Source organism: Mixophyes fleayi, chromosome 4, assembly GCF_038048845.1.
Source record: "Mixophyes fleayi isolate aMixFle1 chromosome 4, aMixFle1.hap1, whole genome shotgun sequence".
NCBI classification, from domain to species: domain Eukaryota; kingdom Metazoa; phylum Chordata; class Amphibia; order Anura; family Limnodynastidae; genus Mixophyes; species Mixophyes fleayi.
Window position 1 is genome coordinate 196,184,039 of NC_134405.1, and position 27,938 is coordinate 196,211,976.

Here is a 27,938-nt window from a genome sequence, read left to right on the forward strand (position 1 = left end):
TTCAAATCTTTATAAAATATAAAAATATCGTCTAAATACACCACCACTGAAGTGTATAACAGGTCATGAAAGATATCATTAACGAATGTTTGGAAGATAGCTGGGGCGTTACAGAGGTCGAAGGGCATCACCAGGTACTCGAAATGCCCATCTCTGATGTTAAAGGCCGTCTTCCATTCGTCCTCTTTCTTGATGCGAATCAAATTGTAGGCCTCACGGAGGTCTAATTTAGTAAAAATTTGAGATCCACTGAGCCTGTCAAAGAGGTCAGAGATGAGAGGTAGTGGATATCAATTTTTGACGGTGATGCGCAGAAGGCCGCACCAGCTGGCCGGAACTTCCGCGTCTGGTTGCCTGGCAACCAGACGCACCGGGAACTGACGCAGGCAACCGTCCCGAGGAGACAGCGGGACGGCGCCTGACAGGCGATCTCACAAGGGTGCCTCTGCCAGGGCCAGCGGTAAGCAAGGCTACTACTTGGTAATTATTTTGGCTTAGTGGTGCCTTGAAAAAATTATGGAGACCCTGAGGGTGCCTTGAACTGAAAAAGTTTGGGATCCACTGCTTTATGGTAAATTTAGATGACTTGAGACAATGAGGGTCTCCCACCTGATTAGAGAAATCGGTGCATGGCAGATACCAGCCTGAAGATGGATGAAGGGTCATGTGATAGTGGACTATATATATTATATATGCACTGTATATATCATCACTTCAGCCTCAATATTATCATTATTTTATCACATTCTCAACCTTCCTGCTGCCTGAGGTATAAACATATATGTTGTTTCTCGCATCTGTCACCGAAATTACTGTTATTTAAGTGAAATTTACAGTATAAAACATACCATCAATTTAATGTTTTTAGATGTGCCAACAGGGCACTCCATTTAGACTTTGATATACAATTATTAGCATTGTTACTTAATTCGCTACCTGCTGGCCCATCACAACCTGCTGCTTGAGACATCTGCCTGTTTCCTTCATTATAGGAGCACCCTGGGTCTTGGGAGCCGAAAGTGCCTAACAAATTAATATTGCTAAACAGAACTGGGTGCCGGTATTCACACTTGAGATGTTTCTCTGTATATGTATAGCAATACAAATATATTTCTGAAAGGATCAAAGTTACATGTTTTTTTCTCTTAGAAGTAAAGTGTCAAGTTTAGCACATTTAGGTGACAGACAGTTTTCGTGAAAAAAAATATATTTTACATAGTGACTTTGAGATTGTAGATACATTTAGTTTTGTGCTGTGGAGGTGCTCTAGAAAGGCACTGCCAAGGCTGCAGTGATTTTTGATTGCTTAGCAACAGAGCAAAAACACACATATACATTGTAAATTGGTGCCTAGTGTTTCTGTATATTCACAGAAGGCTTATCTCATATACACAGATATTCGGTGTTAAGGATAAGCGCTGACAACAACTGTCATTTTGATTTATATCATATATCTATGGTAAAGTGAATGATACCTGTTCAAGCAGACTTTTCTGCAAACCACTATAGTAGCACATGGCTGGCTATTTGAGTTACTGTGACCTTCCTGTCAGCTTGAACCAGTCGAGCCGTTTTCCTCTGACCTCTCTCATTAACAAGGCATTTTCGCCCATAGAACTATTGCTCACTGGACATTTTTTGTTTTACACACCATTCTCTGCAAACCTCTAGAGACTGATGTACATGGAGATCAGTAGTTTCTGAGATACTCAAACCACCAAGTCTGGCAATCATTCTATGGTGAAATATAACATTTCTTTCCCATTCTGTTGATTGTTCTGTACTACAGCTGAACCTCTTTACCATACTTGCCTACTCTCCCGATTTTCAGGGAGTCCTCCTGGACTCCCGGGAGAGCAGGCATCCTCCCGCAAGTGATGGTGGCAGGGCTTAATTACACGAGTTTGCATCATTAAGCCCTGCCTCCTGCTATGACATGCCACAATAGCGTCACCGCGCCCCCCTCCTACCCGTCACATGACTTCTCCTCTGAATCTACCGGAGGAGAGGTTTGAAAAGTTGGCAAGTATGCTCTCTACCATATGTGCATGCTTATATACCCTGAGTTGCTGTCACACAATTGGCAGATTTTAGATGTTGCACATAGACCTTCTGTCAAGTCACTGGCCATCTAGCTTGGCATCTTTCGCGCCGAACAATACAACAATACAGGTTTACATACAATCCCCTCAGTCCAATTACCTCATTAGACCCTGTCTTCCACCTATGTATTTTCAACCTAAGAACCTCACTCTGCAAGAATTAATACTGTCTGTCACCTTATCCTGCAGCCAAACCCTTACAATTCCTCTTGAAATATGGCTGTGCATATATATATATATATATTGTAACAAAAGGAGGCATTTAGCTGGCAATAGGCAGGGAAGTAGAGTAAAACATTGGCACAGTTATGTACCTAGGTGGAGATTAAACCAGGTAAAAACATATGTGTAGTTTAAAATTGGTTTACTTACATGGTTTAAAAGCTGCTTCCTCTCAGCAAACTGACAGGGTGGGTCTGATAGTCTAAACAGAGCCAGGGATGGGCGTTTCCTTTTAAAGAGAAGGTGGGTGTGTCACCTGTCCATCAAGCTAGGCCTGTGGGAGGAGTGTCAGGTATAAAACCCTGCTTGTTTCATTGTTCAGGGAGATCAACGCTGGGCTAGCTGGCTGATCTGGACAGAGAGCTGGACTATGTATAGTAAGCGTTGAGGGTCTCCATAATTGCTGTGCAAGTATACGGTGTCAAAACATTATTACCATCCTGACAATAAAGAACCATAAAAAGGAAGAAGTTGTACGTGTGTGCTTCTGCAGTAGCGGGCTCTTGCCACAATATATATATACACACAGACACACACACACACACATATACATACACCCAGATGTAGAGACGCGCAAACCTGAGTGATTTTGTTTATTATGAGCTCTATAGGTGAGTGGTAGTTTGTGTACTATATTTTTTTCTGTACCTATTCCTACAAATTTCTTTGTGTGCTGCCTCCACATCGGTATATGAATTAGCATGAGAAGCTGAGGAAGGCAACAGGGTCTACACAACCTTAATAGACAAGAAGTGAAAATGAAATAACTGACAATACCATGGTTGAATGAGTGTTCACACTCCTAATCAATTACTTTGTGGAAGCACCGTTTGCTTTTATTACTGCAGCGAATCATTGTGAATAAGCCTATATCAACTTTGCATAACTGGTCTGTGCAATTCTATATAAAGGTCAGCAAGTTTTGTGCCAAACTATCTTGATTTGGAGTAATTCATTATACAGTCTATCCTGAGACGAGCCTCTGTCCCAGCTGAAGAGAAGCAGCCCTAAAGCATGATGCTGCCACCACCATGCTTCACAGTACATATGGGGGTAAATGTATCATACCCCGGTTTCTTCAACTTGCGGGAGTTTGGCGTCTTCGCAGCTTAAATTTAAAGCGGTGCAGCTCTGTTTTGGCAGCACTGTCCAATACAGCAGCCGCGGCGCTGCCAAAGAAGCGTCCACGGCGGTGCTGTATACAATACAGCACCGCCGCGGACGCATCTTTGACAGCGCCGCGGCTGCTGTATAGGACAGTGCCGATATGGTGGGCACTAAGTTAGCGCAGGGGGGGTTTCTCAGAAACCCCCCCTGCATGCGCCACTGGGACCCCTGATGAGTTTGTTCTTTGTCCTCTCATCAACTTTGGAGGGAAATCCTGATCTTGGCATCATCCCCTTTGTGTCACATTTTCTCCACTTATTAATGATAGTTTTTACAATGTTCCATTGTGCATGTAATCCTTTTGAAATTATTTTATACAACTCTCCTGATTGATACCTGTTGATACCTGAATGTAAGTATGTGGCGATGTACAGTGTAGTTTACAAATGCTTCTACATTGTACATTGCCACATACTTACATTACCCCCTTAACAGCAGTGATAATAACGTGCATTTGTCAGTGACTTCATTAAGTGGTGTCGGGCTTCTTCTTACATCGCCATTGGTTGAAGTTGCATTTCACAACAGTCGTCATTCATACTGCATCGGGAAGGAGACGTTCGTAGTGAAGATGTCAGGGTAAGTGTTGTCGGGGTAGTCCGCATCAATATGCTGACTACCAACGGTTCAAAGATGATATAGGTTAAGGACATTTGAGTATTTGCTAATTTTTTTATGTTTTTGGCGGGAATTTAAATGGTCGCATTACTGCCGTAAGTAATGTGGCCTGCGCATCATTAGTGATTAGTGTTACTACAGTAATAGTGCACATCATTACCGATAGTACGGTAATGTTTAACGCAGAAATCCCGGTCAAAATTACCGTATTAATGGTAATAGTGCACCAGCAGCGTTACTTTTGACAGTAACGTGGCCAACTGAATTCCCCCGTAGTGTCAAGCAGTGTCTGCACTAATAACATTTTGGCATCCATTAAATGGGGCAGATTAAAAAAATAAAAAGTATAACCCAGTTATAATTGAACAGATGTTGAGTAGACGACACATACAATATAAGTCTTGTATCAAAGTTCATGAGAAAGGTTCAGAGATGGTAAACACAAGTAAAGAGATGGAAAACAGAAAAGTTAGTTATTCCCAGAAAAGTGCATTACATATATCAACAAAGGAAAAGTTTATTAATGTAAGGACCCTGAGATTAAGAAATGTTATGTCTAAGAAAGCTGTGATGGCAGATTTTCTTTTCATTAACAAATGTTAACAAAACAGCATGGTATATTTTAAAATAAATATATAAGGCAGATAAAATATGTAACTCTTAATGGACTTTGTTCAATAACACTAAAAATGATGATTATGCAACACTAGAATCACATTAGAGTATTTACAAACATTGCTTAAATCCACAAACCTGCACTAAAAACCCAGCTGTTCTAATTTATATGTGACGTTCATGATTCTGGGAGACTGGTCTGCTGTCCTGGCAGGATGTGTGTCCCCTCTGAGTATTGAGAAAGTGCTAGACAGATCTGCTACTGGTGCGCGCAGCAATGGAGGGTTGTTATTAGGGGATTTGAGGCCGCCATCCTGAACATGCCCTTTTCTAAGGTATCCTGATTCCAAATATTCTAAAATTGGGAAGTGTGTGGCAGCCAATCATAAATTTGCTATACACAATGTAACTTATATCTGCATTATTGACATTGTAGAGGGGGGATGTTTTAGATAACATACTATGTTTTATTTAATTTCATTCTAGCGTGTGGCTTCTGACTTTAAAAGATAGTATTGCATTCGGCTATATGGTCATTGTAATTGATTTCAGTTCCCCTGGAGTCCTATTCAGTCACCAGAAAGAGTATAATTTGTACTTTAGATGGAAGCACCACATAGTATTACTTAGTCTTTTATTTATGTGGTTTTACAGGGTAGAAATTCAGAGAGCTGAAATCAATGTATTTTTCTGTAATCCCCTTTCTCTTTTCTACATGGACATAATCCCTTTTATTTAAGGTACAGTTAAAACTATTAAGCATGTCTGCATTGTATTTTCAGTGTTACAGGAATAGTCCGATTAAACATAACTGCATACTGAAACCTCACAAAATTAGGTTTACACTCAATCCTTTGATTAGATTACATGCAACATCATTCCTCACATAGAGAAAGCATTCTGTTTAACATGATCTCAAAAAGACATTTGAAATGTGGGTACTGACCTTCACATGACTCTCCCCCCAGAGAGAACATCCCATTGTCATGGTAGCCATCTCTGCATTCACAGTGGTACCAGCCTGGTAGGTTAATGCAGTTAGCCCGGCTGTCACACTGAACAAATCCTTCAGCACATTCATCAATGTCTAATAAACAGACAGAAAAAAGTGAATGTGTTTTGTAGATGCACAAATACTGTTATATTATCTCTCATACATCTCCGTCACTAGTTACAGGCGCAAATAAATTAAAAGTTGTAAAGATATTTATGGCACATTTGTGGCTTTGTAGATTGGTGTGCTTTCTCACTGATGTTTCCTCAATAGTTATTACATTTGATGAGGTAGCTCTAGCCACCATACACAGTCTAGGGTGATCAAAAGCCAACTCTGGCACTCCAAACAGACCCACCACCTGCAAAAGTGCTCCCATGCTACCGAACACTAATGGCGAAAATCTCGCGACAATGCAGACTTCCTCCATTATAAATGTATTCTGTCTTCTTACTGTACTGCCTGATCTCTCACAAAGTAAACCTAGATCCCTAAAATCCAGCAAGTTGACCAACCCTCATCACCTATTTGCCACAGTCAACTCACTTTCTTGTCCACCCCATCATGCACCTCTTTTTCCCTCACTGCTCATGACTTTGACACCTACTTCAAAGTCACATACCCACCCTCTGTTCTCTCTCTCTCTCCTGTTACTGATAGAGGCTTTCACACTCCTCTCTTCCTCTCCCTCAACCTGTCCCTTTGATTCCATTACATCACAACTCCTCCACATCCTACCCCAATGCTTGTCTGCACCTAGCTTACTTATTAAACCTGTTCCTCTACACTGGAACCTTCATCTTAAAACATTCGCTTATCTCCCCTATCCTCAAGAAACCATCTTTGGACCGTACCTCTCTCACCAGCTATTCCCCCATTTCTCGCCTCCAAACTACTTGAGCCACATGGATACAACTGGTTGACCCACTTTCTTTACACTCTCTCTTCTCGAACCTCGACAATTGGGTTTTCAACCTCCACATTCCACCCAGACTGCCCTCACTAAAGTGACTAATGGTCTACTCATGGCTATCCTCCTTGACTTCTTTGCTGCGTTCGATATGAGCAATCAGTCTCTCTCTTTCTCCAATTTTTTCACTCCCCTGGCCTTTGCAACACTTATCTCTTCTTACCTTTCTGAATACTTCTTTAGTGCTTTACTACTGACACATCCTCTCCCCCAATCTGACTATCCCATAGAGATCCCAAAGGCTCTGCTTTTCTCTCTTTATACCTGTTCTCTCAGTGAACTATTATGCTCCTTCCGCCTCCATTACCACTTCCCTATTTCTAGTGTTACAAGCCTTCCTACAGTCTCCCTCACTGATATCACTATATCCCCTGTTCCCCAAGCATGGGTTACCTTGGAGTCATTCTTGACTCTGCTTCTCTCCATACATCTAGTTCCTTTTGTCTTGTCACCTCCTGCTTCAAAACATTTAGCAGAATAACATTTTCTCATGCAGAATGTTATTAAAACCCTTAAACTATTATATCCTGTCTTGACTACTGCAACCTTCTACCACATTGCATTTCCCTTGCCCACCTCTAAAATCCATCCTACATTTCTCTCTCAGCACTACACATCTGCAACGCCACTCTGCAAATCCCTGAGCTGGCTCTCTATTTCCTCCAGAATTCAATTTAAGCTTCGCACCCTAACTTTCAAAGTCATCAACTCCTCCTATTCCTATAGCTTTAACCTCATTACACTCCCTATCACCCTCTGGTGTTTGTCGATGACGTACGCCTCTCCTACTCTCTGGTAACCACCTCTTAGTCCCACTTTCAAGACTTCTCCCATACTGCTCCCCACTTATGGAACACTCTACCCCGCCTGCCAAGACACTCCCAACCTTCAATCTTTCAAGCACTCTCTCAAAACCCATCTCTGCTCTACAGCCTATACTACCCCCACCTGATACTGCACCCTATTCTTGTTCTACCAGCTCCAGTCCCATGACCAACCTGGTTCCCCCAGCTCATACTGCCCCAGTATTGACTGCTCCCTCTAGGCTATAAGCTCTCATGAGCAGGGCCCTCTCTTACCTTTATCTCATGTCTGCATCTCCTTTGTCTGCATGTTTTCTCTTTTATGTGGGATTGTATTTTGTATTATTTGTAACTTTTACTAATTTTTACATACATTATTTAGACATTGTTGTTGTCATTGTCTTTAGCTTTTTTATGATTATTTTACTGAAGGAATTGCTGATTTTCATGCTTATTATGATTTTTAGTCACTGACTGGCTGTTTTTTAAAGAGCAAACTACTGAACATCTGATAAAACTGAAACGGACGCTGCTCTACTTCCACTATCAATATATGGAATGCACCAGTCATTGAATGTAAGCCAGTGTGGTTAGCTGATCATGGCAGTATAGTTATATGTATAGCACTGAAAAAGTTAAAACATGGATAGTTATACAGGATTATATTTTGTGTGTAAAAAAATTCCAAATAATATACATCCTTTCTAAACCAATATCAAACAAATTGGTGGTGGGCACCTGCCTCTTATTATCATAACAGACGTCATTTTCACACTGCTCAGGTGATTCAGTCACATTCGTTTTATAGACCTATCACCTAAATTCTGTTCAAAATGGCATTGTTGTAACAGCAAGAGACATTTCTCTACCCAATAATCTGATTATTTCTACTGGCAAAAATGCACAGCAGAAGCAAAGGACTCAGCAGATAGACACTTGGTAGTTTTATGGGTTTTGCTTGCTATTAAAGTGACTACATAAAACATATGAGTTTATTTTTACATAGAATGAACTGAATACTGAATATTTGATAATGCCTTCCTACAGTAAACGGACGAGTATGTCAAGCAATTTCAGTGCATCATTTTGAAAATTACTTAAACAGCTTCAATTTAGAGAGTAAAAGGAGTGCTTATAGAAACAGTGGATTTGAAATGAAAATATTTTCAAAATGACAACATTAAAATATAATACATTGCAATGATGCTAATATAGCTCAATAGTGATCTACATATTTAAGAACTAAGTGTCAGCACTTTCCAGTTTGCATATCAGAAAAGGTTTTAATTTATTTCAATGCACTTAAAAGGAACGGTGCAAAATCAATGTGATCTAAAACATTTGTTCTGCATTCAGAAAAGGACTAAAGTATCCAAGGACATGACATAATAGATTTCTGAGCTATGTGTGAATCTTCCCCAACTGAAAACCTGTATGTTTTCACACAGACATATATAGCAATATAGAGCATCACCAGCAGTACTGTAAAAAGAAAATTACAGAGATAGGAGATGCAGCCTGGGAGAGCAGTAGAGTTTGGGTAACAGTATAAATGACGCTCGTTGAGTCTTTAAGTTAGATTGGATCACTAACGACATCCTCATTCTGTGGCCGGTATAGCTGTACTGTTTGACTTTCAGCTCATGGTACAAACCGCAAGTATATTTTTTTGAATACTTTATACACTACTGCTACTCATATGCTTCTTCACCTTTCTCAATTCCATTCCCCACAAACCATATTAATGTTCAAGGAGTTTAACATAACTCCCAATATCAAAGATGGACACATAAAAATTCTCATAAAATGACAGTTTTCTGTATATAAAGTATCAAGCATGACTTACAGATACAAACATTAATTGATAAGACACCAAATAAATATGTATATGTAGGAGTTAAACATACACTTATCTATGCCATTCTATACATGAGACCTAAAAGTTGATCAATTTATAAAGTCATGGTAATGAGTAGAATTGTGTTTGAATGTATGTGGCTATGCTTTTAATTTAATTTAAAAATACATGTACTATAATGTACCATGCTCCCCTGCCTTAACCATTTTCCAACTCTTCTCTCCCAATGTCTTTTTTCTGTTTATACCCCATAATAGTCATTATACCTTCATTAGAGATAACCTCACTGTGATGTAGTTTTGTACTACTAAAGCTAATATTTGGTTGGCTAGAATAAGCATTCTAAAATGCAACATATCAATGCAGTCCCAAAATGCTCAGCTGCCTATGTATTTTCATTGTGTCTTTTGTAATCTATACTTGAAAGTATAGTTCAAAGGTTTACTGAAGAGAAATACAGACAAATGTATAAACGTAATTGCATAAAGCAATATATATTTAATGTAGCTTAAAAATGTAAAGTACTTATCACCAAATGTAAAAAAAACAATGTTAATTACCAATCGGTAAATACAAATGAAAATAAAACTAAATAAAAACAAAGGGCTAAGGTTACGGTTAAAATTAAAAGAAAAATCATATCCACTGCACAAAATAGCCAATCGAACCAATTCCTGAGACCTGGGGGTATATTTACTAAATTGCGGGTTTAAAAAAAGTGGAGATGTTGCCTATAGCAACCAATCAGATTCTAGCTGTCATTTTCTATAATGTACTAAATAAATAACTAGAATCTGACTAGTTGCTATAGGCAACACCTCCACTTTTTCAAACCTGCAGTTTAGTAAATTTACCGCCTAGTGTACAATGCAGGCAAATCCCTGGTGGCCCAGTGGACAATACAAAGCCCATCACTCAATGGGACAGTGATTTGTCCGTTGGGACCTCTACGCATAGTTCCCACATGGGCTGCTACAGTTATAGTTACAGAACTGAAGAAATTAGAAAAAGAGAGAGCTCCAGTTATAAATATATACTTGTGAGAAAAGCTATAAATATGGTGAAAAGTCAATGCAATTTTCACATTAGAAAATAAAAGAATAAAAGTTCAATAAATGCATGTGTTTATGATAATAAATTTCTAAAAAGATAATAATACAACTTAATGTTATTCTGCAAATCGTACATTATTGTCTTGCATTCTTCTTGGCAATATTACTTTCTTGGAAAAATGATTTGGACCAGCATTTTGATGTCACAGACACTTTCCATTCCACAAAATTTGATGTACTTTTATTTTGTATTAAATACAGTATTTTCATACATAACTATGGACTTATGCAGAGCAAAGAGATAACTTTGTTGCCTAAGTTCTTTTGCAAATAGACCACATAACTGAGTGGTTCATAACTTGATAGCATTATTATATTTGGATTTGCATCAGTATAATGGCTCTGATGCATTCTCAGTCAGCTACGAACCATTAACATTTCTAAAACACATTTTTTATGGCATACTTTGTATTAATCACAAATTTTCATACACAGAATAACATAGCACAGTTAAGATTCTCGCACTGCAGGACTCCTACTAAATTATTAATATATAACTAAATTTAGCTGCATGCATCCTCTCTAGAAACATGGACACTGCTACTGAATGGTTGCAATCATACTGAGAAACTCTCCTTAATGTACATACACAGTATAATCTATTGTAAACAAAATTATTGCATTATAATAAATACAGCAAGCTCAGCATGCATCATGAAAAAACAAGTTTGCCAGTTCTATGTGTTTTAATATATAATGAAATTTGAAAAATGAAATAGCAAGTTTTACCTTTTAGATGTATTAGCTGGAATAGCATATAACTTCACTGTGCCTCTAAAAAAATCTTTATACAATAGTTAGGTCTTTTCCATTACTATCTCATGCTCCATTTACTCAATTACCAAGAGCATACCTGACATTTATATTTCTGTTGATAACATGACCATAAATCCCACCCCACAAGCTCGCGGCCTAGGTGTAATCCTCGACTCACACCTATTCTTTGTTCCCCACATTGACTCTATATTTAAATCATGTTATATACATCTAAAAAACATTTCCAGAATTCGCACATATCTCACAGAAGACACTGCAAAAAACTTAATTCATGCACTTATCTCCCACATTGACTATTAAAATTCCCTCCTTACTGGTCTTCCCCAAAACAGACTCAAACCCCAAAAATCTATTTTGCACGCAGCAGCATAATTTATTTTCCTTGCAAATTGTTATTCCTCTGCTGAATCACTCTGTATGTCTCTACACTGGTAGAGACATACAGAGTGTTTTCTACAGAATCCAATATAAAATACTTTTACTAACCTACAAGGCCATCAACAAAGCTGCACCAACATACATCTCCTCTCTTGTCTCAAAATATCTCCCAACTCGGCAACTCCGTTCTGCACAAGATCTGCATCTCTCATCCACCCTCATTACATCCTCCCATTCCCAGTTACAGGACTTTTTTCGGGCTGCACCCACTCTATGGAATTCTCTCCCTCGCACAATGAGATTCTCCTCTGGTCTACAAACTTTCAAGCATTCTCTGAAAACCCACCTTTTCAGACAAGCTTATAATATTCTTCAACCACCCTCTTAACCTCACTACATTACCCTATTACCATCTGTTACACAATTTTACACAAGACAACTACCCCTTGACCAACATTGTTGTGTGACAGGATCATTTAGCTTATGACTCACTTTTACCTTTGCAGTCCGGCTAGGCCGAAATGCAAAATGTAGACTTAACCTCATGTATCAAACTCCCATTGTCCCATAGATTGTAAGCTTGCGAGCAGGGCCTTCTCACCTCTTTGTCTGTCTTACCCAGTTTGTTTATTAGTTTACTGTGTTTGTCTCCAATTGTAAAGTTCTATGGAATATCTTGGCGCTATATAAATAAATGATGATGAATTAGCATGACTCGGGCTATCTAGGTTACTGACAATCCTATTACAGCATTACCAACCATTAAAAACACTTTTTACTCATATTTCCTGCCTCCAAACTATTGAGTGATTTCTGTACAACTTCCTACCATGCTTTCTCTCCTCTCACTTTCTTTTGGACTTTCAGCAATCAAGCTTCTGGCCTCAACTTTCTCCTGATATTAACCTTGCAAAAGTAGTCAATGGTCTACTTAAAGCAAAGTTTAAGGATCCCTTCTTCATTCTTTTTCTGCACACCCTTCACTTCACTAATCTTTGTGACCCAGTTTTTTATTGTTCACTTCCTTACCTATCCAACCGCTCATTCAGCATCTCTACCTCTGCACTCCCACTAGTCTCTGTTCTTAGCCCTCTTCTCTTCTAACTGTTCAGTCTCCAGTGGCATCTGTACACTAGCGAGATCCAATCTACCCTTCCTTCCCCAACCTCTGTCCTTCTCTATAATCTAATGTGATCAAGTGTGTCTGTGCTCTCCTCACATGGATGTCCCAATGCTACTTAAACTCTGTTTTAAACATGTTGAGCTTTATCACTGTACTTCCTCCGAGAGTCACCACCACCCTCACCCATCAAATCTTACTCATCGTCAACAAGACCACAATTTCCTCAGTCTCCCAAGCCCACTGATGTCAGACTTTACTCCACCCTCTACTTTTCCTTCTCCCATTCCTGTCACCTTGACCTTTGAAATATTTCTAGAATATGCCCCTTAGCTTACCCAACATGCAATCAAAACTCATCCATTCTCTCATCATCCCCACCCTGACTGCAACCTATCTATTTGGCATTCCCTTTATCTGTCACAGCTTTAATCATCACGCGAAGACTGATTTCTTCTCACTGCTCCATATTTGCAGCACTACTCTCCAAATCTCTGCACTGGCTCCCCATATCTTCCAGAATCAAATTAAAATTATTTATTTTACCCTTTCATACATCTCAAAACTCAACTCAAAATACTCTCCTTAACTTTTTCTTAGATCTCTGACCTGGTCCTCATTTTGTATCTCATAACCACTTCTCATTTCCACCTACAAGACTTCTCCCATGCAGCATTCAAATCTTTAAATACTGTCTGTAAAGAGCATTAGAGCTTACCCCACTAACACTAGAAGACTCTCACTACTGCCCCAATCTCCAGTTTGAGCTACACTTGCAGCTCTTGTCTCAACTTTGCCCTTTTACCACTAGATTGTAAGCTTTCTCATGAGCAGGGCACTCCCTACCTTTTGTTTTCACAAATACATTTATTTTGTCTAACTTGTAACAGGTGTGTTTTTCAGAAGTCTATAGGTTTCTGTCTACATACGCTGCCCAGTAGTAACAACAGCTTAGCCTTAATGCAGTAAGTCACACAAGCTCACAGAATGGCACTGCCAAGTGCGCAGTAAGGAAAAATGTTCTCAATTGCAACACAAAGTACTGAGTTCCAAACTGCTTCTGGAAGCAGTGCCATCACTAGTATGATTTGTTGGAAGCTGATGGATTGAGTATACATGGTCAAGCTGCAACCACACACAAGACTTAGTTCACTGTGCACAATGCCACACATTTATTGAAGTAGTGTAAATCACACCAACATTGGACTCTTGAGCAGGGGAAATGCATTATCCTGAATGATGAACCATGCTTCACCATCTGGCGTTCTGACTGACAAATATGGGTTTGGCGAATGCCTCCCCTTGCTATCAATGCACCTTTCTGGCACCTGAGGCCATCACCGGAACCTCCATATTTCTACTGTCCTGTGCAGGTTGACAGAGTATTTCAAAATATTTAGCACAGTTCACAGCAATTTTATACTCTACAGGCATAAAATAGGTTTAATACTGCAACACAGTCTTTAACATTCAAACTCCCAGAATTATTGGACGCTTCAATAACAGGGTACAAGGTTAGCACCAGATGTAACAATGGCTCTCCAAAGAAGGCATATTTCAACTTTAAGTTTAGCCTATATTTGCCCCATGTCGCTCCTCACTCAGGGCTGGCTTCTTGGAGGGGGAAGGGTGCCCTGTGTCTGAACAGTTGGCCTAAGTATATTTTCTTGATAAATTGTGGCAATCAGCGTTTTTTGTTTAAAAATCATCCTTAATACCTTAAATTGATAAATAGGCCTCCCTGGGTCTCTCTTTATACTACACCTGTTTTTGTTTTTTTGTATATTATACGTTACTAATGTGACTGGAGTAGGATTTTTTGGGGGGACCTGGTGGATCGAGTGAAAGATATATCAGAACGAAGTAAGAAAATATTTTTTTATTAATCTAAAGAACTTTCTTGTAATACTCGATTTAAAGTTTTTTTTAAATAATTTGGAAATTTTACGTATTTCATCAGTTTTTTTGTTTTCAGTTATGAAGGAAAATCATTTGCATATTTGATCAACTTTTTTTAATATATGCAACCAGCCAACATTAGCACGGCATAGACTAAAGTATGTACCAATAAAGTAAGGAGCTCAGAGATGTGTTTTTCTTAAATCTGTGAATGCCAAGTACGATAGATACAGAGATCAAATTGAAATTGATTGCCTGCTGACAAGCACAAATGCAAGGCTAAAGTTGTTGGCTACGCTTCAAGTACAAACTGTAGTGCACAATAATTTATTTTCAAATGTTTTCTGAACAACATTGCATGTCCGTTCAAAATGTATAATTTTTCAGTTTAGAAGCAATACATGCATTTTGTTATTACATTTCAGTTTTCTTTAAATGCCAATTTTGTAATTTCTGTTTATTTTCTGTTTAAGCATTTTATTGCATCTTTCTCTTGAACAACTAGTTGGCCCCCTCTGAGACTTTTTGTATCAATAGAGTTTATTCTATGTCATTTTCTTTAATGGAATATATCCCATAATCTTGTATTTTAACATCTCAGTAGTCCTTCCCATAGAAATCATAGCCAAAATTACTGCATAGTTTAATGCAAAATGTTTAAATATCCATGTCTATTTCTTGTTCAATATAAAACTTGCCCCCGAAAATTTCATCTCAGTGCAACTTATACAAAATGAAATACCATAAGAGAAGCTATTGGTATAAAGAGGTACACATCTCCATGTTTGCTTCATCCAGAATTAATACCATTTACAGAGTTCTGAGGCCTGTTCCTCAATTAAGTCACTCCCTAGGCTTCTGAGGGTTTGAACACCCCAGCATTTAGATACTGAGGTCAAGTATTCTAACACTTGACCTAGAATTGACATAATTGATATTGAATGGACACATTTGACCAAACAGAGTGACAGATTCAACAATTCAGAACAATGCAAGACATGGTAAGTGTAACATATTATAGATTTATACTATCTACTGGAAGTAACATATTAAATGTATCCCATCCAATGTGAGAACCTGCCAAATATAGAATATATCTTAAGGTTCCAGAACATTTTACTATTTACCATAATAAAATGTTTAATGGAGGTATCTAATAACCAATATGGATTAGATCTTCCTTAGTTTGCAGTCTTTAAGAAATGCTATCAATCACATTTTATTAGCAGAAAATAATGTATGGCTCAGTGTAATTGTACATTTTGTTTGCTTACAGTGGTAAAATTGTGCAAGACTGTTATTCTCTTCTTACAACTTGCATGTCTCTTACTGAATTTTAGCCAGGGCAAACAAGGCAACTGTCCTTGGCGACAAGCAACAGGAGAGCCCCCAAGTTTTTTCTTTTTTATTCTTAAAAACATTCAATCCTATGCCAACCCCCTCTACTTGCTCCCTCCAAAATGGCTATCAGAGGGTGACAGCTATACTGAACTCCAATTAGCTGCCACAGCTAAATTCAGGACAGGAAAGAACTTCTGAAGTAGGACCAGGCTGGAGGTAGGTCTCACTTCACTAAGCACAGGTAGATACACAAATGGCAAGGATGGGAAAGTACCAATAATATATGTGATGCAGACATATGTGTATTTTGCACCAGGCATGGCACAGCACATTATACTTGGTACTAGATATTGTTTAGCTTTGCATACTAGACACGAGATATAGCTCAGTGCAGTACACCTGGCACCAGACATAGCTCAGCATATGGTGGATTCTTATTTTTCTTATGGCTTATTTTTGTTCAGATTTGCTCATAATTTAAATGGTACCAGAGCTTTCCCTGCTAGCTATTTATTGAACTGCCGCTGAACCAAGCCGCTGCTGCATAGACATATACTGTTAGCTCCGGTTCAGTAATTAAGACAGGCTCTATGAGGCACTGAATGAATCTTACCTGTATGATCTGCACTAGTAACTTCTGAACACTTTATTAATGTAGGAAGTTGCCTTCTGCCCAATGGAAGTTGGAAGTGGGCTTAAAAAATGTGTGTAGTAAGAAAAATTAAATGGGGTGGTCTGTGAAATGGGGTCTGTCTCCATGTAGCTGGCAATGAGACACGTGAAATTGCATTTTGCCGTTTGCTTAAAATGGGCCCTGAACTTAGCCTGAAACTAATATCTAAATATAGAAAACAAAAAAAAACAAGATCATGTGAAACACACTACAGTCAATATGATGATCAACAATAAACATGCTGGCAAAATGAGCATTGTTAAATAGTAAAATAAATTCTAGAAAAAGAAAATAAAAAATGTGTTTTATATGTGTCATTCAATACAACAGTTTTTTTTTTTCTTTTTGACTTCTGTAGTTTTCAATTATAAAATGTTTTATCTGAAGATAACCTGTTCTATCTGGTCCAAAAGATTATATACCATAAATAATATGTAACGATTTACTTAAACTATACAGTTTGTCTTTATGAAATCATTCTGAATAATAAAATGTTGATGCGCAAACAGCAAATATCTTTTTTATTAATATGCACATATATGGGAGAATGATTAATTGTTTTTTTTTTTTAAGGCTGTTTCTACAATAATGTAAACTATAAACATTATTTACAAAATGATTCATTTTTAAACCTTTACCCAATGATTATTTTCCACTGCTGAAGTTATTATTTAATGTCTATAACAGAAATCCAATGACTATGACTACAGGGCTTTGCAACTGTGGCATCATCATAAAAGCAACATTTTATTACAAAATATCTTACTGCCTCTGCTTAACATTTCTCTGTTGTCACAATTGATCAGTTACCGGCCTGTAGTTCTTGGCAGTCCCAAGTTTCACAGTATGAGTTATTTGTAACAATTGAAAAACGTTGGTTACGTAATACAGCATATGAGTGAATGATTCCATTATTAAAAAAATTGGGACTGTTCTACAGTCTGGGACTGGTCTACAATGAAAAATACAATCTCTTCCAAACTATTATTAATGAAACAAACCTGTGGCAATTTGATCCAATAGCCTTATACAGTACTGTGTATATCCACTTTGCCAGTGGGGATGTGGACACATTATAAAGGGCATGCTTAGCACTCAAGAAGCACTAAGGAGGGAGTTTACTAAAGAAAACTATTTTGTTAAGAAATTAAAATTGCCAACATCATCATAAATACATAGTTAAACATCCAAATTTTCCAATTTATTACAAATAGATTTATGGCTTTGTGATCATAGCTTTAAAGTGTTTAATGATGTCCAGGAAAATTGAATTTGTGTAAAGAATAACAAAAAAATTGTATACGTGGGTTGAAGAAGAAAAAAAATTCCATGACAAATGAAACCTTGAGATGACAAATACATTTGGTATCACCCCACAGAGATTTATGGGTCTACAGAAAAGTAATTATGGGAATAATTCACAAAAAAGGAAATAAAAAATGGCTGCGCTATCACTTATATTATATAAACACATATGCCCATTAGTATTATATGCAGTATACCAGTTGGTATTCAAGACTAAACACAAAGAGTTGTATGCAATACATCTAAAAACAAATTGGCTTTGAACAATCATGTCATGTGCATACTTAGGGGAGCAGTAATAGCGGTGGTTAATTTAGCTGAATGGGATCATCTGAAGATAATAGTACAGTCTTTTAGGAAAGCGATTAGAGAGACTATCGGTGGTATATATAGATTGCAATGGCAGGTGCAGGTCCCAGTCTCATGATTATTTGTTTCCCTCATGGAGACTTCAATTTGAAATAGACTTTTAAATCCGAGTCCGCTTCTATAGTAAAATCCCGTCCTCACAGCAAAAGAAAATACCGCTAAGTTTGTAAACCTGCTCCCGTGATTAGTAGCATTCCAGCTGAATAAAGATGAGTTGAGTAACACTCTTTGATGCGTTTCAGTACTTGCAGGAACTTTTATCAGAAGGCATGAGGGAATAGGAAGAATTTAGGAAGAGTGTATTTTTGTGTGATTTTCATTTCCATCTTTAGGGCCGGATTCATTAAGTGATGCAAAATTAACGTATTATAATTTGTGCATATGCACATCCGTGTTCAACTACAAGAGGATCTGTAGAAACGTCTCTTGTTGAATATGGGTCTAGGTACGCTCTGCCTATAAAGCACTTGCCGTATTGAGATAGACACAATACACTGCAGAATACATACAATATGTATGTGGAATATAAAGTCCCAGCAAAAAGCACAGAAAAGTAGTATTATTGTCACCTGTTAATAATATGGGGCCTGATTCATTAAGGATCTTAAATGAAGAGGATCCTTATTTCAGTCTCCTGGACAAAACCATGTTACAATGCAAGGGGTGCAAATGAGTGTTCTGTTTTGCACATAAGTTAAATACTGACTGTTTTTTCATGTAGCACACAAATATCAACTTTAAATTTCAGTGTACAAATAAGCTATCCAAGTATTTGTGTGTTACAGCAGCATTATTGGCCTCTGAAAATAGAGCAGCCGTTGCATCTCCCAGTGGTGTGGTACAGTTGGAATGAGAGGAGACAGAGGAAGGCAGAGAAACAAAACATGAACCATTCACAGAAGAAATCTTTAAACTGTTTGCTGCTGGCCACCATGTCTGTCCCTCACCATTTATAATATATGGGCATCCTTCCTCTGCTGGCTGTAGTGGAAGCTTTTGTTTGGAGTAACTGTGAAAAAAAACAGGATAGTTTTTCCCCATGTTCAGTGTTGGTTACTGTCATCAAGGAGGATGTGGAAATCACCAAAGAAGGAATAGAGATGGTAACAACAATGACAGTTAAGCTCACTGGATCCAGCCTCTGAATTGCAATAGTAATAAGTAGATCTTTCTCAACCTTGTCCTTGGTATAATGATTCTCTTTGGCCCTACCATGTCATTTACCATTGCCTTCACAAATGTTTAAATGTTCTATATTAGTGGAAAGATGGTTATGTGTGAGGTTAAATACAGAGCTGGTCTAAAGTGCAGCCATCTTCAACCGCCACCCGCCTGCCACACACTCCTGTTGCGCCCAGGCTCCATTAATTAACTTCGTTAAGAACGTCATCTTCATCAATTGCTTAAGCCCTGGAAATTGCAATAATGAAGTTTTAGGAGCAATTTGTGCCAGGTGTCATATTGAAATGTCAGTATGTCAGTGCCCCTCTTCCCCTGTAAAGTATGTGCCATGATAGCCTTGAATGATATTACAGAGTAATACAAGTGTATCTGCTAAATAAATGACAATAAATGACATTGTTTTATTAATAATAATGCTAATCATGTATATGTGCATTTAACAAAGTGTTTAATTCATAGAGACATTAACATGCCCCCTTTCACCCATGAGATATTTCTCTTACTCAAATTATTACTGCTACAAGCATTTTAAATTAATAACTTAATTAAGCACAGGTTAATTTTGGTCAGAAAGTCTAAATATTACATATGACACAACTCTGCTCCAAAAACAAAGCTCTGGCGTTTAGTAATTCACATTTATGGCCAAGCTTGTGGTGCTATCATTAACTGAACAAAATAATTTTAAATCCATACTGAGAGGCTGAGCTGGCTGAGTCAGACCAAATAACAAGACTACAGTGCAGGTGTACATGCTGAGCTCAAGGCCCAAAGGAGACATTGCAAAGCCTTCCCATGCCTACTATGTATTAACTTAACAGCTACACACGGTAATCATAAACTTTCCCACAATTGTTACTGTGAAAAATTCATTGCTGCTAACAAGTAGATTATGAGGTTTAATGGGATTAGTTATTGACAGGAACTGGATGGCAACATTTGGCCTGAGGGGCAAACAAAATAAAGTTGCCAAGGCTCTTCTACCTGCAATCAGTGGAAAAATGGGTATGCTGAAAAAGGTGCTGGTATGGTTTGTCTAATGTGGGTCTGGTTTTATGTGGCAAATAAATTAGTATGTCAAAGAGCTATAATCTAATGTAAAACTTATCAGCCTCATCTGGCTAGTAAGTAAAGTAGTATTCAATGCAGAGACTATTCTACTAACTGATGCACTATACAGAGAGCATCCCAGCGACCAATGTACAATACATATAATATCATATTAATATCTTTTATGTATATAGCATCACCAAATTATTCAGTGCAGGGAATATTTCTCACTCACACCAGTCCCTGTCCCCATTGGAGTTTACAGTATAAATTCCCTAACACACGCAGAAACACTAGAGTGTATTTTACTCAGCAGACAATTAACCTACCATGTATGTTTTTTACGTATGGAGGGATCCCATGCAAACACAGGGTGAATATACATACATACTTTCATTAGTCTGACTCCACTAGGCTGTTAAAAGCAGATATCTGATTTGATACCATGGGTTACAGAATAGAATTACTCTGTGCACAATGTCAGTAAATTAGCCCCTTTTATTTACTACATTACACACTGTGACTGGATCACTTATAAGTAACTTATGGTATACATTTATTTAAAGGAAAAAGCGCAGGGCGCTTATTTATATAATTACCAATGCACTTATTTTTGATATTGTGTATATTTTGATCTAGGAAATCTTTATTTCTGAGACCAGGGAAGAAAATTAGTTTTTTTTCTGTTTTAACCTTGCTAGAACAAATACATTATTTCTGATGTATATATCTGATACAATAGGCCTTTGTTTAGAAAGTCTTTTGTGTATATTGGTGTAAGGAAATGCCTTGTTTGGGGTTCTGCAACTTTTCTTGTGGAATTCTTTTCTTTGGAGGAAATGTGTATTCTGCAACTGTTGAAAGAAAGCACCCATGCTAATCTGATGTTGATTAGACCTTTTGATGTTAGTGTCCAATACCCCTTAAGGGAAAGGAAGGGGTAATTAGGCTTGTTGTCAGATGTCCGCTGTGTCCAAGATATGATGCAGGAAGTCACAGTAAGGTTTAAGGATACCACAGATAAGCGTAAATATTGTTAGCTTTGCATTGCATGTAAATCCATGTTTGGGTAAATAGGTTGCATCCTGATTCTAAAAATAGCCTGTGAGGCTGTGTCTAAATCTGTATGAAAAGAGAGCCAATGTAAACTGAAAAGTATCATTCTGATGTTTCATCTGTCCTGGACACAGATACCCTTAATCAGTGGAACTGTCCTTTTCAGAACACTTGAGCGAAATAAACATCACTCTCTGCTTCAACCCCCTGTTTGACAACTTCTTCAATTTTGCTGTAATCCTGTGACCTACAGATTAGGTCCAAAATCAAATCCATTTCCGGGGGTCTGAGGTTTGGACCTAGCTCTTCAGTACCACCACTCTGTTGGCTACTCAGCAGCTCTGGCCAGTATGATAGGCCAGGGGGGAACCATCTACAGCACCCTGATCCATAGTAAGCGGTCAGGGGTACAAGTCCAAGTGTACCATCATGGGAGGCATATGCGGTCCATCCTGTCACACACACATTTTCACCAACTTATACTTTCGCATTAAAGAGCCTGCAAAACTCAAGTTGTGTCTAGGTAATTCTGGACTGAAAAATAAATAATACAAACATTATACTTCTCTATTATATAGGAGGAATTCAGTTGCCAGCAATGTGGCGTGCGAACATTGTTCCGCGCACATTGCCGGCAATTAAGGTAGAAATCTCCACTCATTTTTTGGTTTGAGGAAAAATGAGCAGAGATTTCTGTCAAATCTCCACTGCGAAGTGTCTCACGGAAATTCCGGAGACACTTCGCAGCTAATTGAATCCCCCCTATGTATTCAGAAATCAAAACATAGTGGTATTTTTCTTAATAACTTAGTATCACTCAGGACAAAACACAAGTCGCCTCAGAGAGAATTCACACATTACAAAATATATATGAAAAGAGTAACCTTTTGTGCTGCAGACTTATAACAGATAGACATTCACGTCTTGATCTTGCAGCAAGGTCACATTCAGAGCTCTTATACAAGGTCACAGAAGATCAAAGTATTTTAGATAAAATTAGATATAATTACAGTACATTTGTTTTGTGTACTGAAACTGTCATCCTGTCAATGTGTTCATGAATCAATGGTGACCTGACTTCATCCACACAATTCTCAGACTGAAGTTCATGATTTATTAAGACATTACTAGACAAAATCTGGGTGAGTGACTTTAATGTCTGTTCCTTCATGAAAAATTAAAACTTCATGTCACGTGAACCTTGCTCGTTTTGCCAGCAGAGCACTAAAAAGATCATACTGCAACTGTCAGCCAAGACTGTGATACATCATGACCTACATATAATATAAAGTTGCTCCGGTGAATTATTCATTTTATTTACTTAACTTTTATCCTCCCAGTATTCATGGGTAACATTCATGCTCCAAAATAGTCATGCATTTATGTCTAGCTATATAGGAAGTTCTGTTTGTGAGATTTTTTGTAACCTTCACCTACATTCATCTATACCACATCTCAATTGTTCAAGAGAAGGTTTTAAATTACTGTTTTGCAACTTACAGAAGATGTGATTGACATTTCTATTTATCTGCACCCAGTGTACAATATGAAATGATTTTGTTGGCAAACATTTGTAATTTTATACAAGTGAACTATTAAGGGTTGCACAAGGCTTTATGTACTTTTCTGGCATGTTAAAAGTATACTAAATGTCAAAAACAAAGGATCAAAGTGATTTCAGATCAATGCTGAATGTACTTGGTAACTGCTGCCAATGTATATATACAGAAGGTAAGGGACATGCTAAATTATATCCTGCACTTTGTCCTATTAACGATCCTATTTTCTTCATTTTATATACATAATATATATATATATATATCTCTAATATATAAAAGCCTAGCGGCGTGTGTTAGTGTGTGTGTGGAAAAAACTATTTTCTCAGAAAGGGCTCATCCAATTGACCTGAAATTTGGTATACTGACATTATTTGACCAAAAAATTATAATAGTGAAGTCAGTTAACTTCCATCATCCCCCCTTCCCCCCGTGGGAGGGGTAGTAAGGGCTAAATTTACGAGTTGAGGGCTCAAACTCATTTTCGTGAGGTAATTTTACCTCATGAACACACATGCTGTGTTAGTGTGTGTGTGTGTGTGTGTGTGTGTGTGTGTGTGTGTGTGTGTAAAAAACTACCGGGTGACAGAGTGCTCAAGCTGCAGCGCCACCTGCTGGGCAGAGTTATATACTACACTGACCTACTAAATTCTTAGCATTATCTAATATATAAAAGCCTAGCGGTGTGTGTGTGTGGGGATGAAGATGACAAGAACCTTTTTAACACCTTAAGTAGCTTGATTTGAGTATCATGCACAGGTTAACTTGTGTGTGTATATATATATATATATATATATCTCTACTATATAAATGCCTAGTGGCGTGTGTGAAAAAAACAACGCAATCTGCAGCGCCACCTGCTGGGCAGAGTTATACACTGACCTATATATTTCTTGAAGGAGAAGTGACAGTTGGGAGTGGTTGGTGGTTGCCGGGGGTGACAGTGGGGAGTTTTTAACACCTTAAGTAGCTTGATGAAGGATGTGGCGATGAAGATGAAGGATGAGGTGATGGAGAAAAATGATGAGGTGGTGACATGTGGACAAAACCACGTTAAAAAAGGGCGCTTGCATCGGGAAGTAACGCTCTTCCCCTGAGGAGGCCTGGGCTAGGCCCAAATGCATGACAAGAACCTTTTTAACACCTTAAGTAGCTTGATTTGACTAGAATGCATGAGTATCATGCACGGGTTAACTTGTGTATATATATATATATATATATATATATATATATATATATATATATACACAAGTTAACCCGTGCATGATATATATATATATATATATATATATATATTGCAGATATGGGCTGCAATTTAATGTGATAGTCAGTGTCCTGGATTTAAATTTTCAAAGCTGTTTGATTAAATAAATGAAAACGTTTGCATGTATAACCCTAACAGTAAATGCATGAACACATAATCTTGCTTTATTCTTCAAATTTATCTTAAAACGTAGCTATAGCACACGGCACTCTATACATATTAATAGCTATAGCCAGTTGAAGGGGGTAGAGAATGTGATATATGTTTATTTTGCGCACAGCAATTTTTCCAACATAAATATTTAGATGTTGTTTATAGCATCTGTCACGTCCATTGCAAATTACTCTTTGTGATAAAATTCATAGACATGCCAGAAGGCATAAATTAACCTTGCCTCATAACAAATGAAAGAAATGGTGTAGAGAAATATTGATTTCCTATCCGTGATATAGAAGCACAAATGGCTTGCAATTCACTTTGCACATATTCATCCATTTTATTTGCATACTCACAGTGATGTTTATGCAGATATTGTGACATGTTTGCAGCGTTGCCATGAATGTTTAAAATAGTATGTGAAATATATCTGGGTTATGATGTATAATATTTCTTACCAAGTCATGAGAGAAGATAGCATCAGAGGAAGAAATATATAGCTTAATGTGGTACAACAATGCACTCTAGTCTCAGTGATGCCACTGAATCCTAATAAATTAATATAGACTGTGTTTTGAAGGTACAGATCATAAATGGCTGTTTCACTGTGTGCAACTGAAATGTGAAAAAGTTGTTGATGTTAAATAAAAGTGCCCGATCTCCCCCATCCTGGCATGTACAGCCACAGTAAGTATCGGTTGAAAGAGGAGAGTCCCCTGTTTCAAAAGATGTGGCTCCTTATAAGTTATTAGAAAGCAATAAGAAGTCTAAGGATGGGGAAGAGGCACGGATCTCCTCCATCCCGGGTTTAATAAACTCAGAAGATGTATCCCTATTTGAAAGAGGGAAGGACTCCAGAGTGCCCCTGAGCAGAATACTTCTCTTTCTCTTGCAACAGTAAGAAAATATTGTTAATAAGTAATTACAGCACTTCTCTATGAGGAGTAACAAGACATTGCAGAAAGAATATTTTTCCTATGCCTGAAACGGAGATCGACAATTTATTTCTTACAAAATTGAAATGTTCCTTCAGCTATTGTGCTTCATAAACACATTAATACACAGTATCACAATATATCATGGTTCTACCGGGATTGAAATGTCAGTCCATTACTTGGAATATATCTCTTACCTGTTTCACAGCTTGGCCCAGTGAATCCTTGTGGACAAGCACACATATTAGGAGCAATACAAGTCCCTCCATTCCTACAGGCATCCTTACAAAAAGCTTAAAAAAACAAAAAAACAAACAGGCATAAACTATGTAATCTGACCGCTGAAATATTAATTCATAATTTATTTCCAATGTTTCAAAACTGTAAACATTTAAAATGTTATTTTACATTATAATATGCGAGTTATTCAACAAGTTGTATAATACATCAGTGATGTTTATATATGTAAGCTCTTGTAAATAATACCAGTGTAAACATTAAGTTCTGAGTTCATCACTTGTTTTCATAAAGAAGATTTCTGTATTATAAGGAATCATGCAACCCTACAGTAAAGTATTACAGATGTTAGAAGTACCTCAGATTTGTGTGTGTGTGTGTGTGTGTGTGTAAGAAGGGCATTATCCCATATATAAACAGCTGTGAATGAGACCCTCTCTGAGATCACCAAAGATAATGAGGTAGATTCATCAAACCTTCTAAAAAGAGAGTGGAGGTGTTGCCCATAGCAATCAATCAGATGCTAGCTCTCATTGTCTAGAATGTGCTAGATAAATGATAGCTATAAGCTGATTGGTTGCTCTGGGAAACACAAAAACATGCCAAGAACATACACAAAATTGCATCTTGCATCCGGAGCAGAGATACGTCAGTCATCATTATTAGCTGTATTTTTAGTGTATATATGTATCTGGGTCAAAGAGATGGAAGTCATCATTATCAGTCACTTTCCCAAAGCTGTTTGAATGGATCAGGTAGAAGTTGACAATAATTCCTGATTGTTTTAGAGGGAAAATGCAGACAAGTCATTATTATCAACTGCTTCACTGGGAAATTCAAACACCTTGGTCCAGAGAAGATGTTGATGGTGATGACAGATGAGGATGTTCTTTCCTCCAGAACCGTTGGTAGCCTTAAGGGCTACCAACATTTCATGTTTTCAGGATTTCTTTAATCATGCACAGGTGAGTTAATCTATTTGGCTGGGTCAGTAATTATCCCACCTGTTTCTACAGACAGAAATCCTGAAAACATGAACTGTTAGTAGCCCTTGAGGACATCTCTGATCTATACTATGCGCTGAATTATGAATTAATGACTTTCACAATGTGCACTAAGAGTCCACCAAGTGATCAGTACTGGTACTACAAGGAAAAAAGTTTTAATGATTTAGGAATCACATTATGGTAACGAGGCAAAATGTTAACAGATGTACAGTGCAATGTGTAAAAAAAACAGCCCATGTCTTCTGCTCTTTTGTCCCCCTCTTCTTTTAGATCATAAGCTCTTTTACTAATACATCTGGCACTAGGCTCTGTTACATTTAATAATGCTTTCATTCCACTTTTCTACAGAGCCTTCTTTACCATTTTGTTTCTGTTTACATTTATATGCAATGCATTTGCACCCTTTTGCAATTGTACAATAAATAACAGGTTATAGCCATCTAAATACTGGATAATATTATTACATCATATTATTTTGTAACTTTACCTTTGCATATAGTGCCATTTCCTGTGTATCCCGGCTGACACATGCAGTAATGTCCGCCCACAGTATTAAAACACAACGCATTCTCATGACAACTATGCTGCTTTGTTGCACACTCATTGTGTTCTGAAAGAGAAAAGGGCATATACTAATCCAGAATACTTGAGGTCATTTAAATATCAGTTTTATCAGTGGTCAAAGTGGAAATTTAGAAGTGGCGGTATGAAAAATGTAATGTGGATATAAGGGAATGGACTTTAATAGCTTTACAATAAAGGCAGCAGTAAAAGTAGTGGAATGGCATACCACTGTATACAACCCCAGTTCAACCACTGAGTTATATAATATCCAGTATTTTACTGTGTTAATATTTATATTAATGTAAAAAAAGAATATGGCTGTTGAAATGTATTAATCATATCAAACTATACATGGAGAGAAACTAAAAGGTAAAATCTTTGAACGGTAAATACAAAATAAAAAGCACATTGATAAAACAAATGTATTCACTTTCATCAGCATAGTAGGTACATTTCTGCAAATAAGTGAAAATCAGAAAAAAACAGAAAAATTATTAAGTGTTATTTGAGTAAATAACTTACATTTTTTTCATACTTGTGTGCACAGTTATTGGATGTGGCTCGACTTTCCAATTAAATTTCATGTAAATATTATGGCATCATTTAAA

General features: G+C 37.6%; 1 protein-coding gene across 1 annotated transcript in view; it reads right to left on the minus strand.

Annotated features, from left to right (window-relative positions):
• Positions 1 to 27,938, minus strand: part of NELL2 (neural EGFL like 2) — a 252,389-nt gene that overhangs the window by 13,017 nt on the left and 211,434 nt on the right. Inside the window, exons 14-16 of the mRNA XM_075209076.1 lie at positions 27,254 to 27,376; positions 25,720 to 25,815; positions 5,671 to 5,811 (exon numbers count right to left, since the gene is read on the minus strand). Of these exons, the coding sequence (XP_075065177.1) occupies positions 5,671 to 5,811; positions 25,720 to 25,815; positions 27,254 to 27,376 (360 nt within the window). The remainder of the gene's footprint in view (positions 1 to 5,670; positions 5,812 to 25,719; positions 25,816 to 27,253; positions 27,377 to 27,938) is intronic.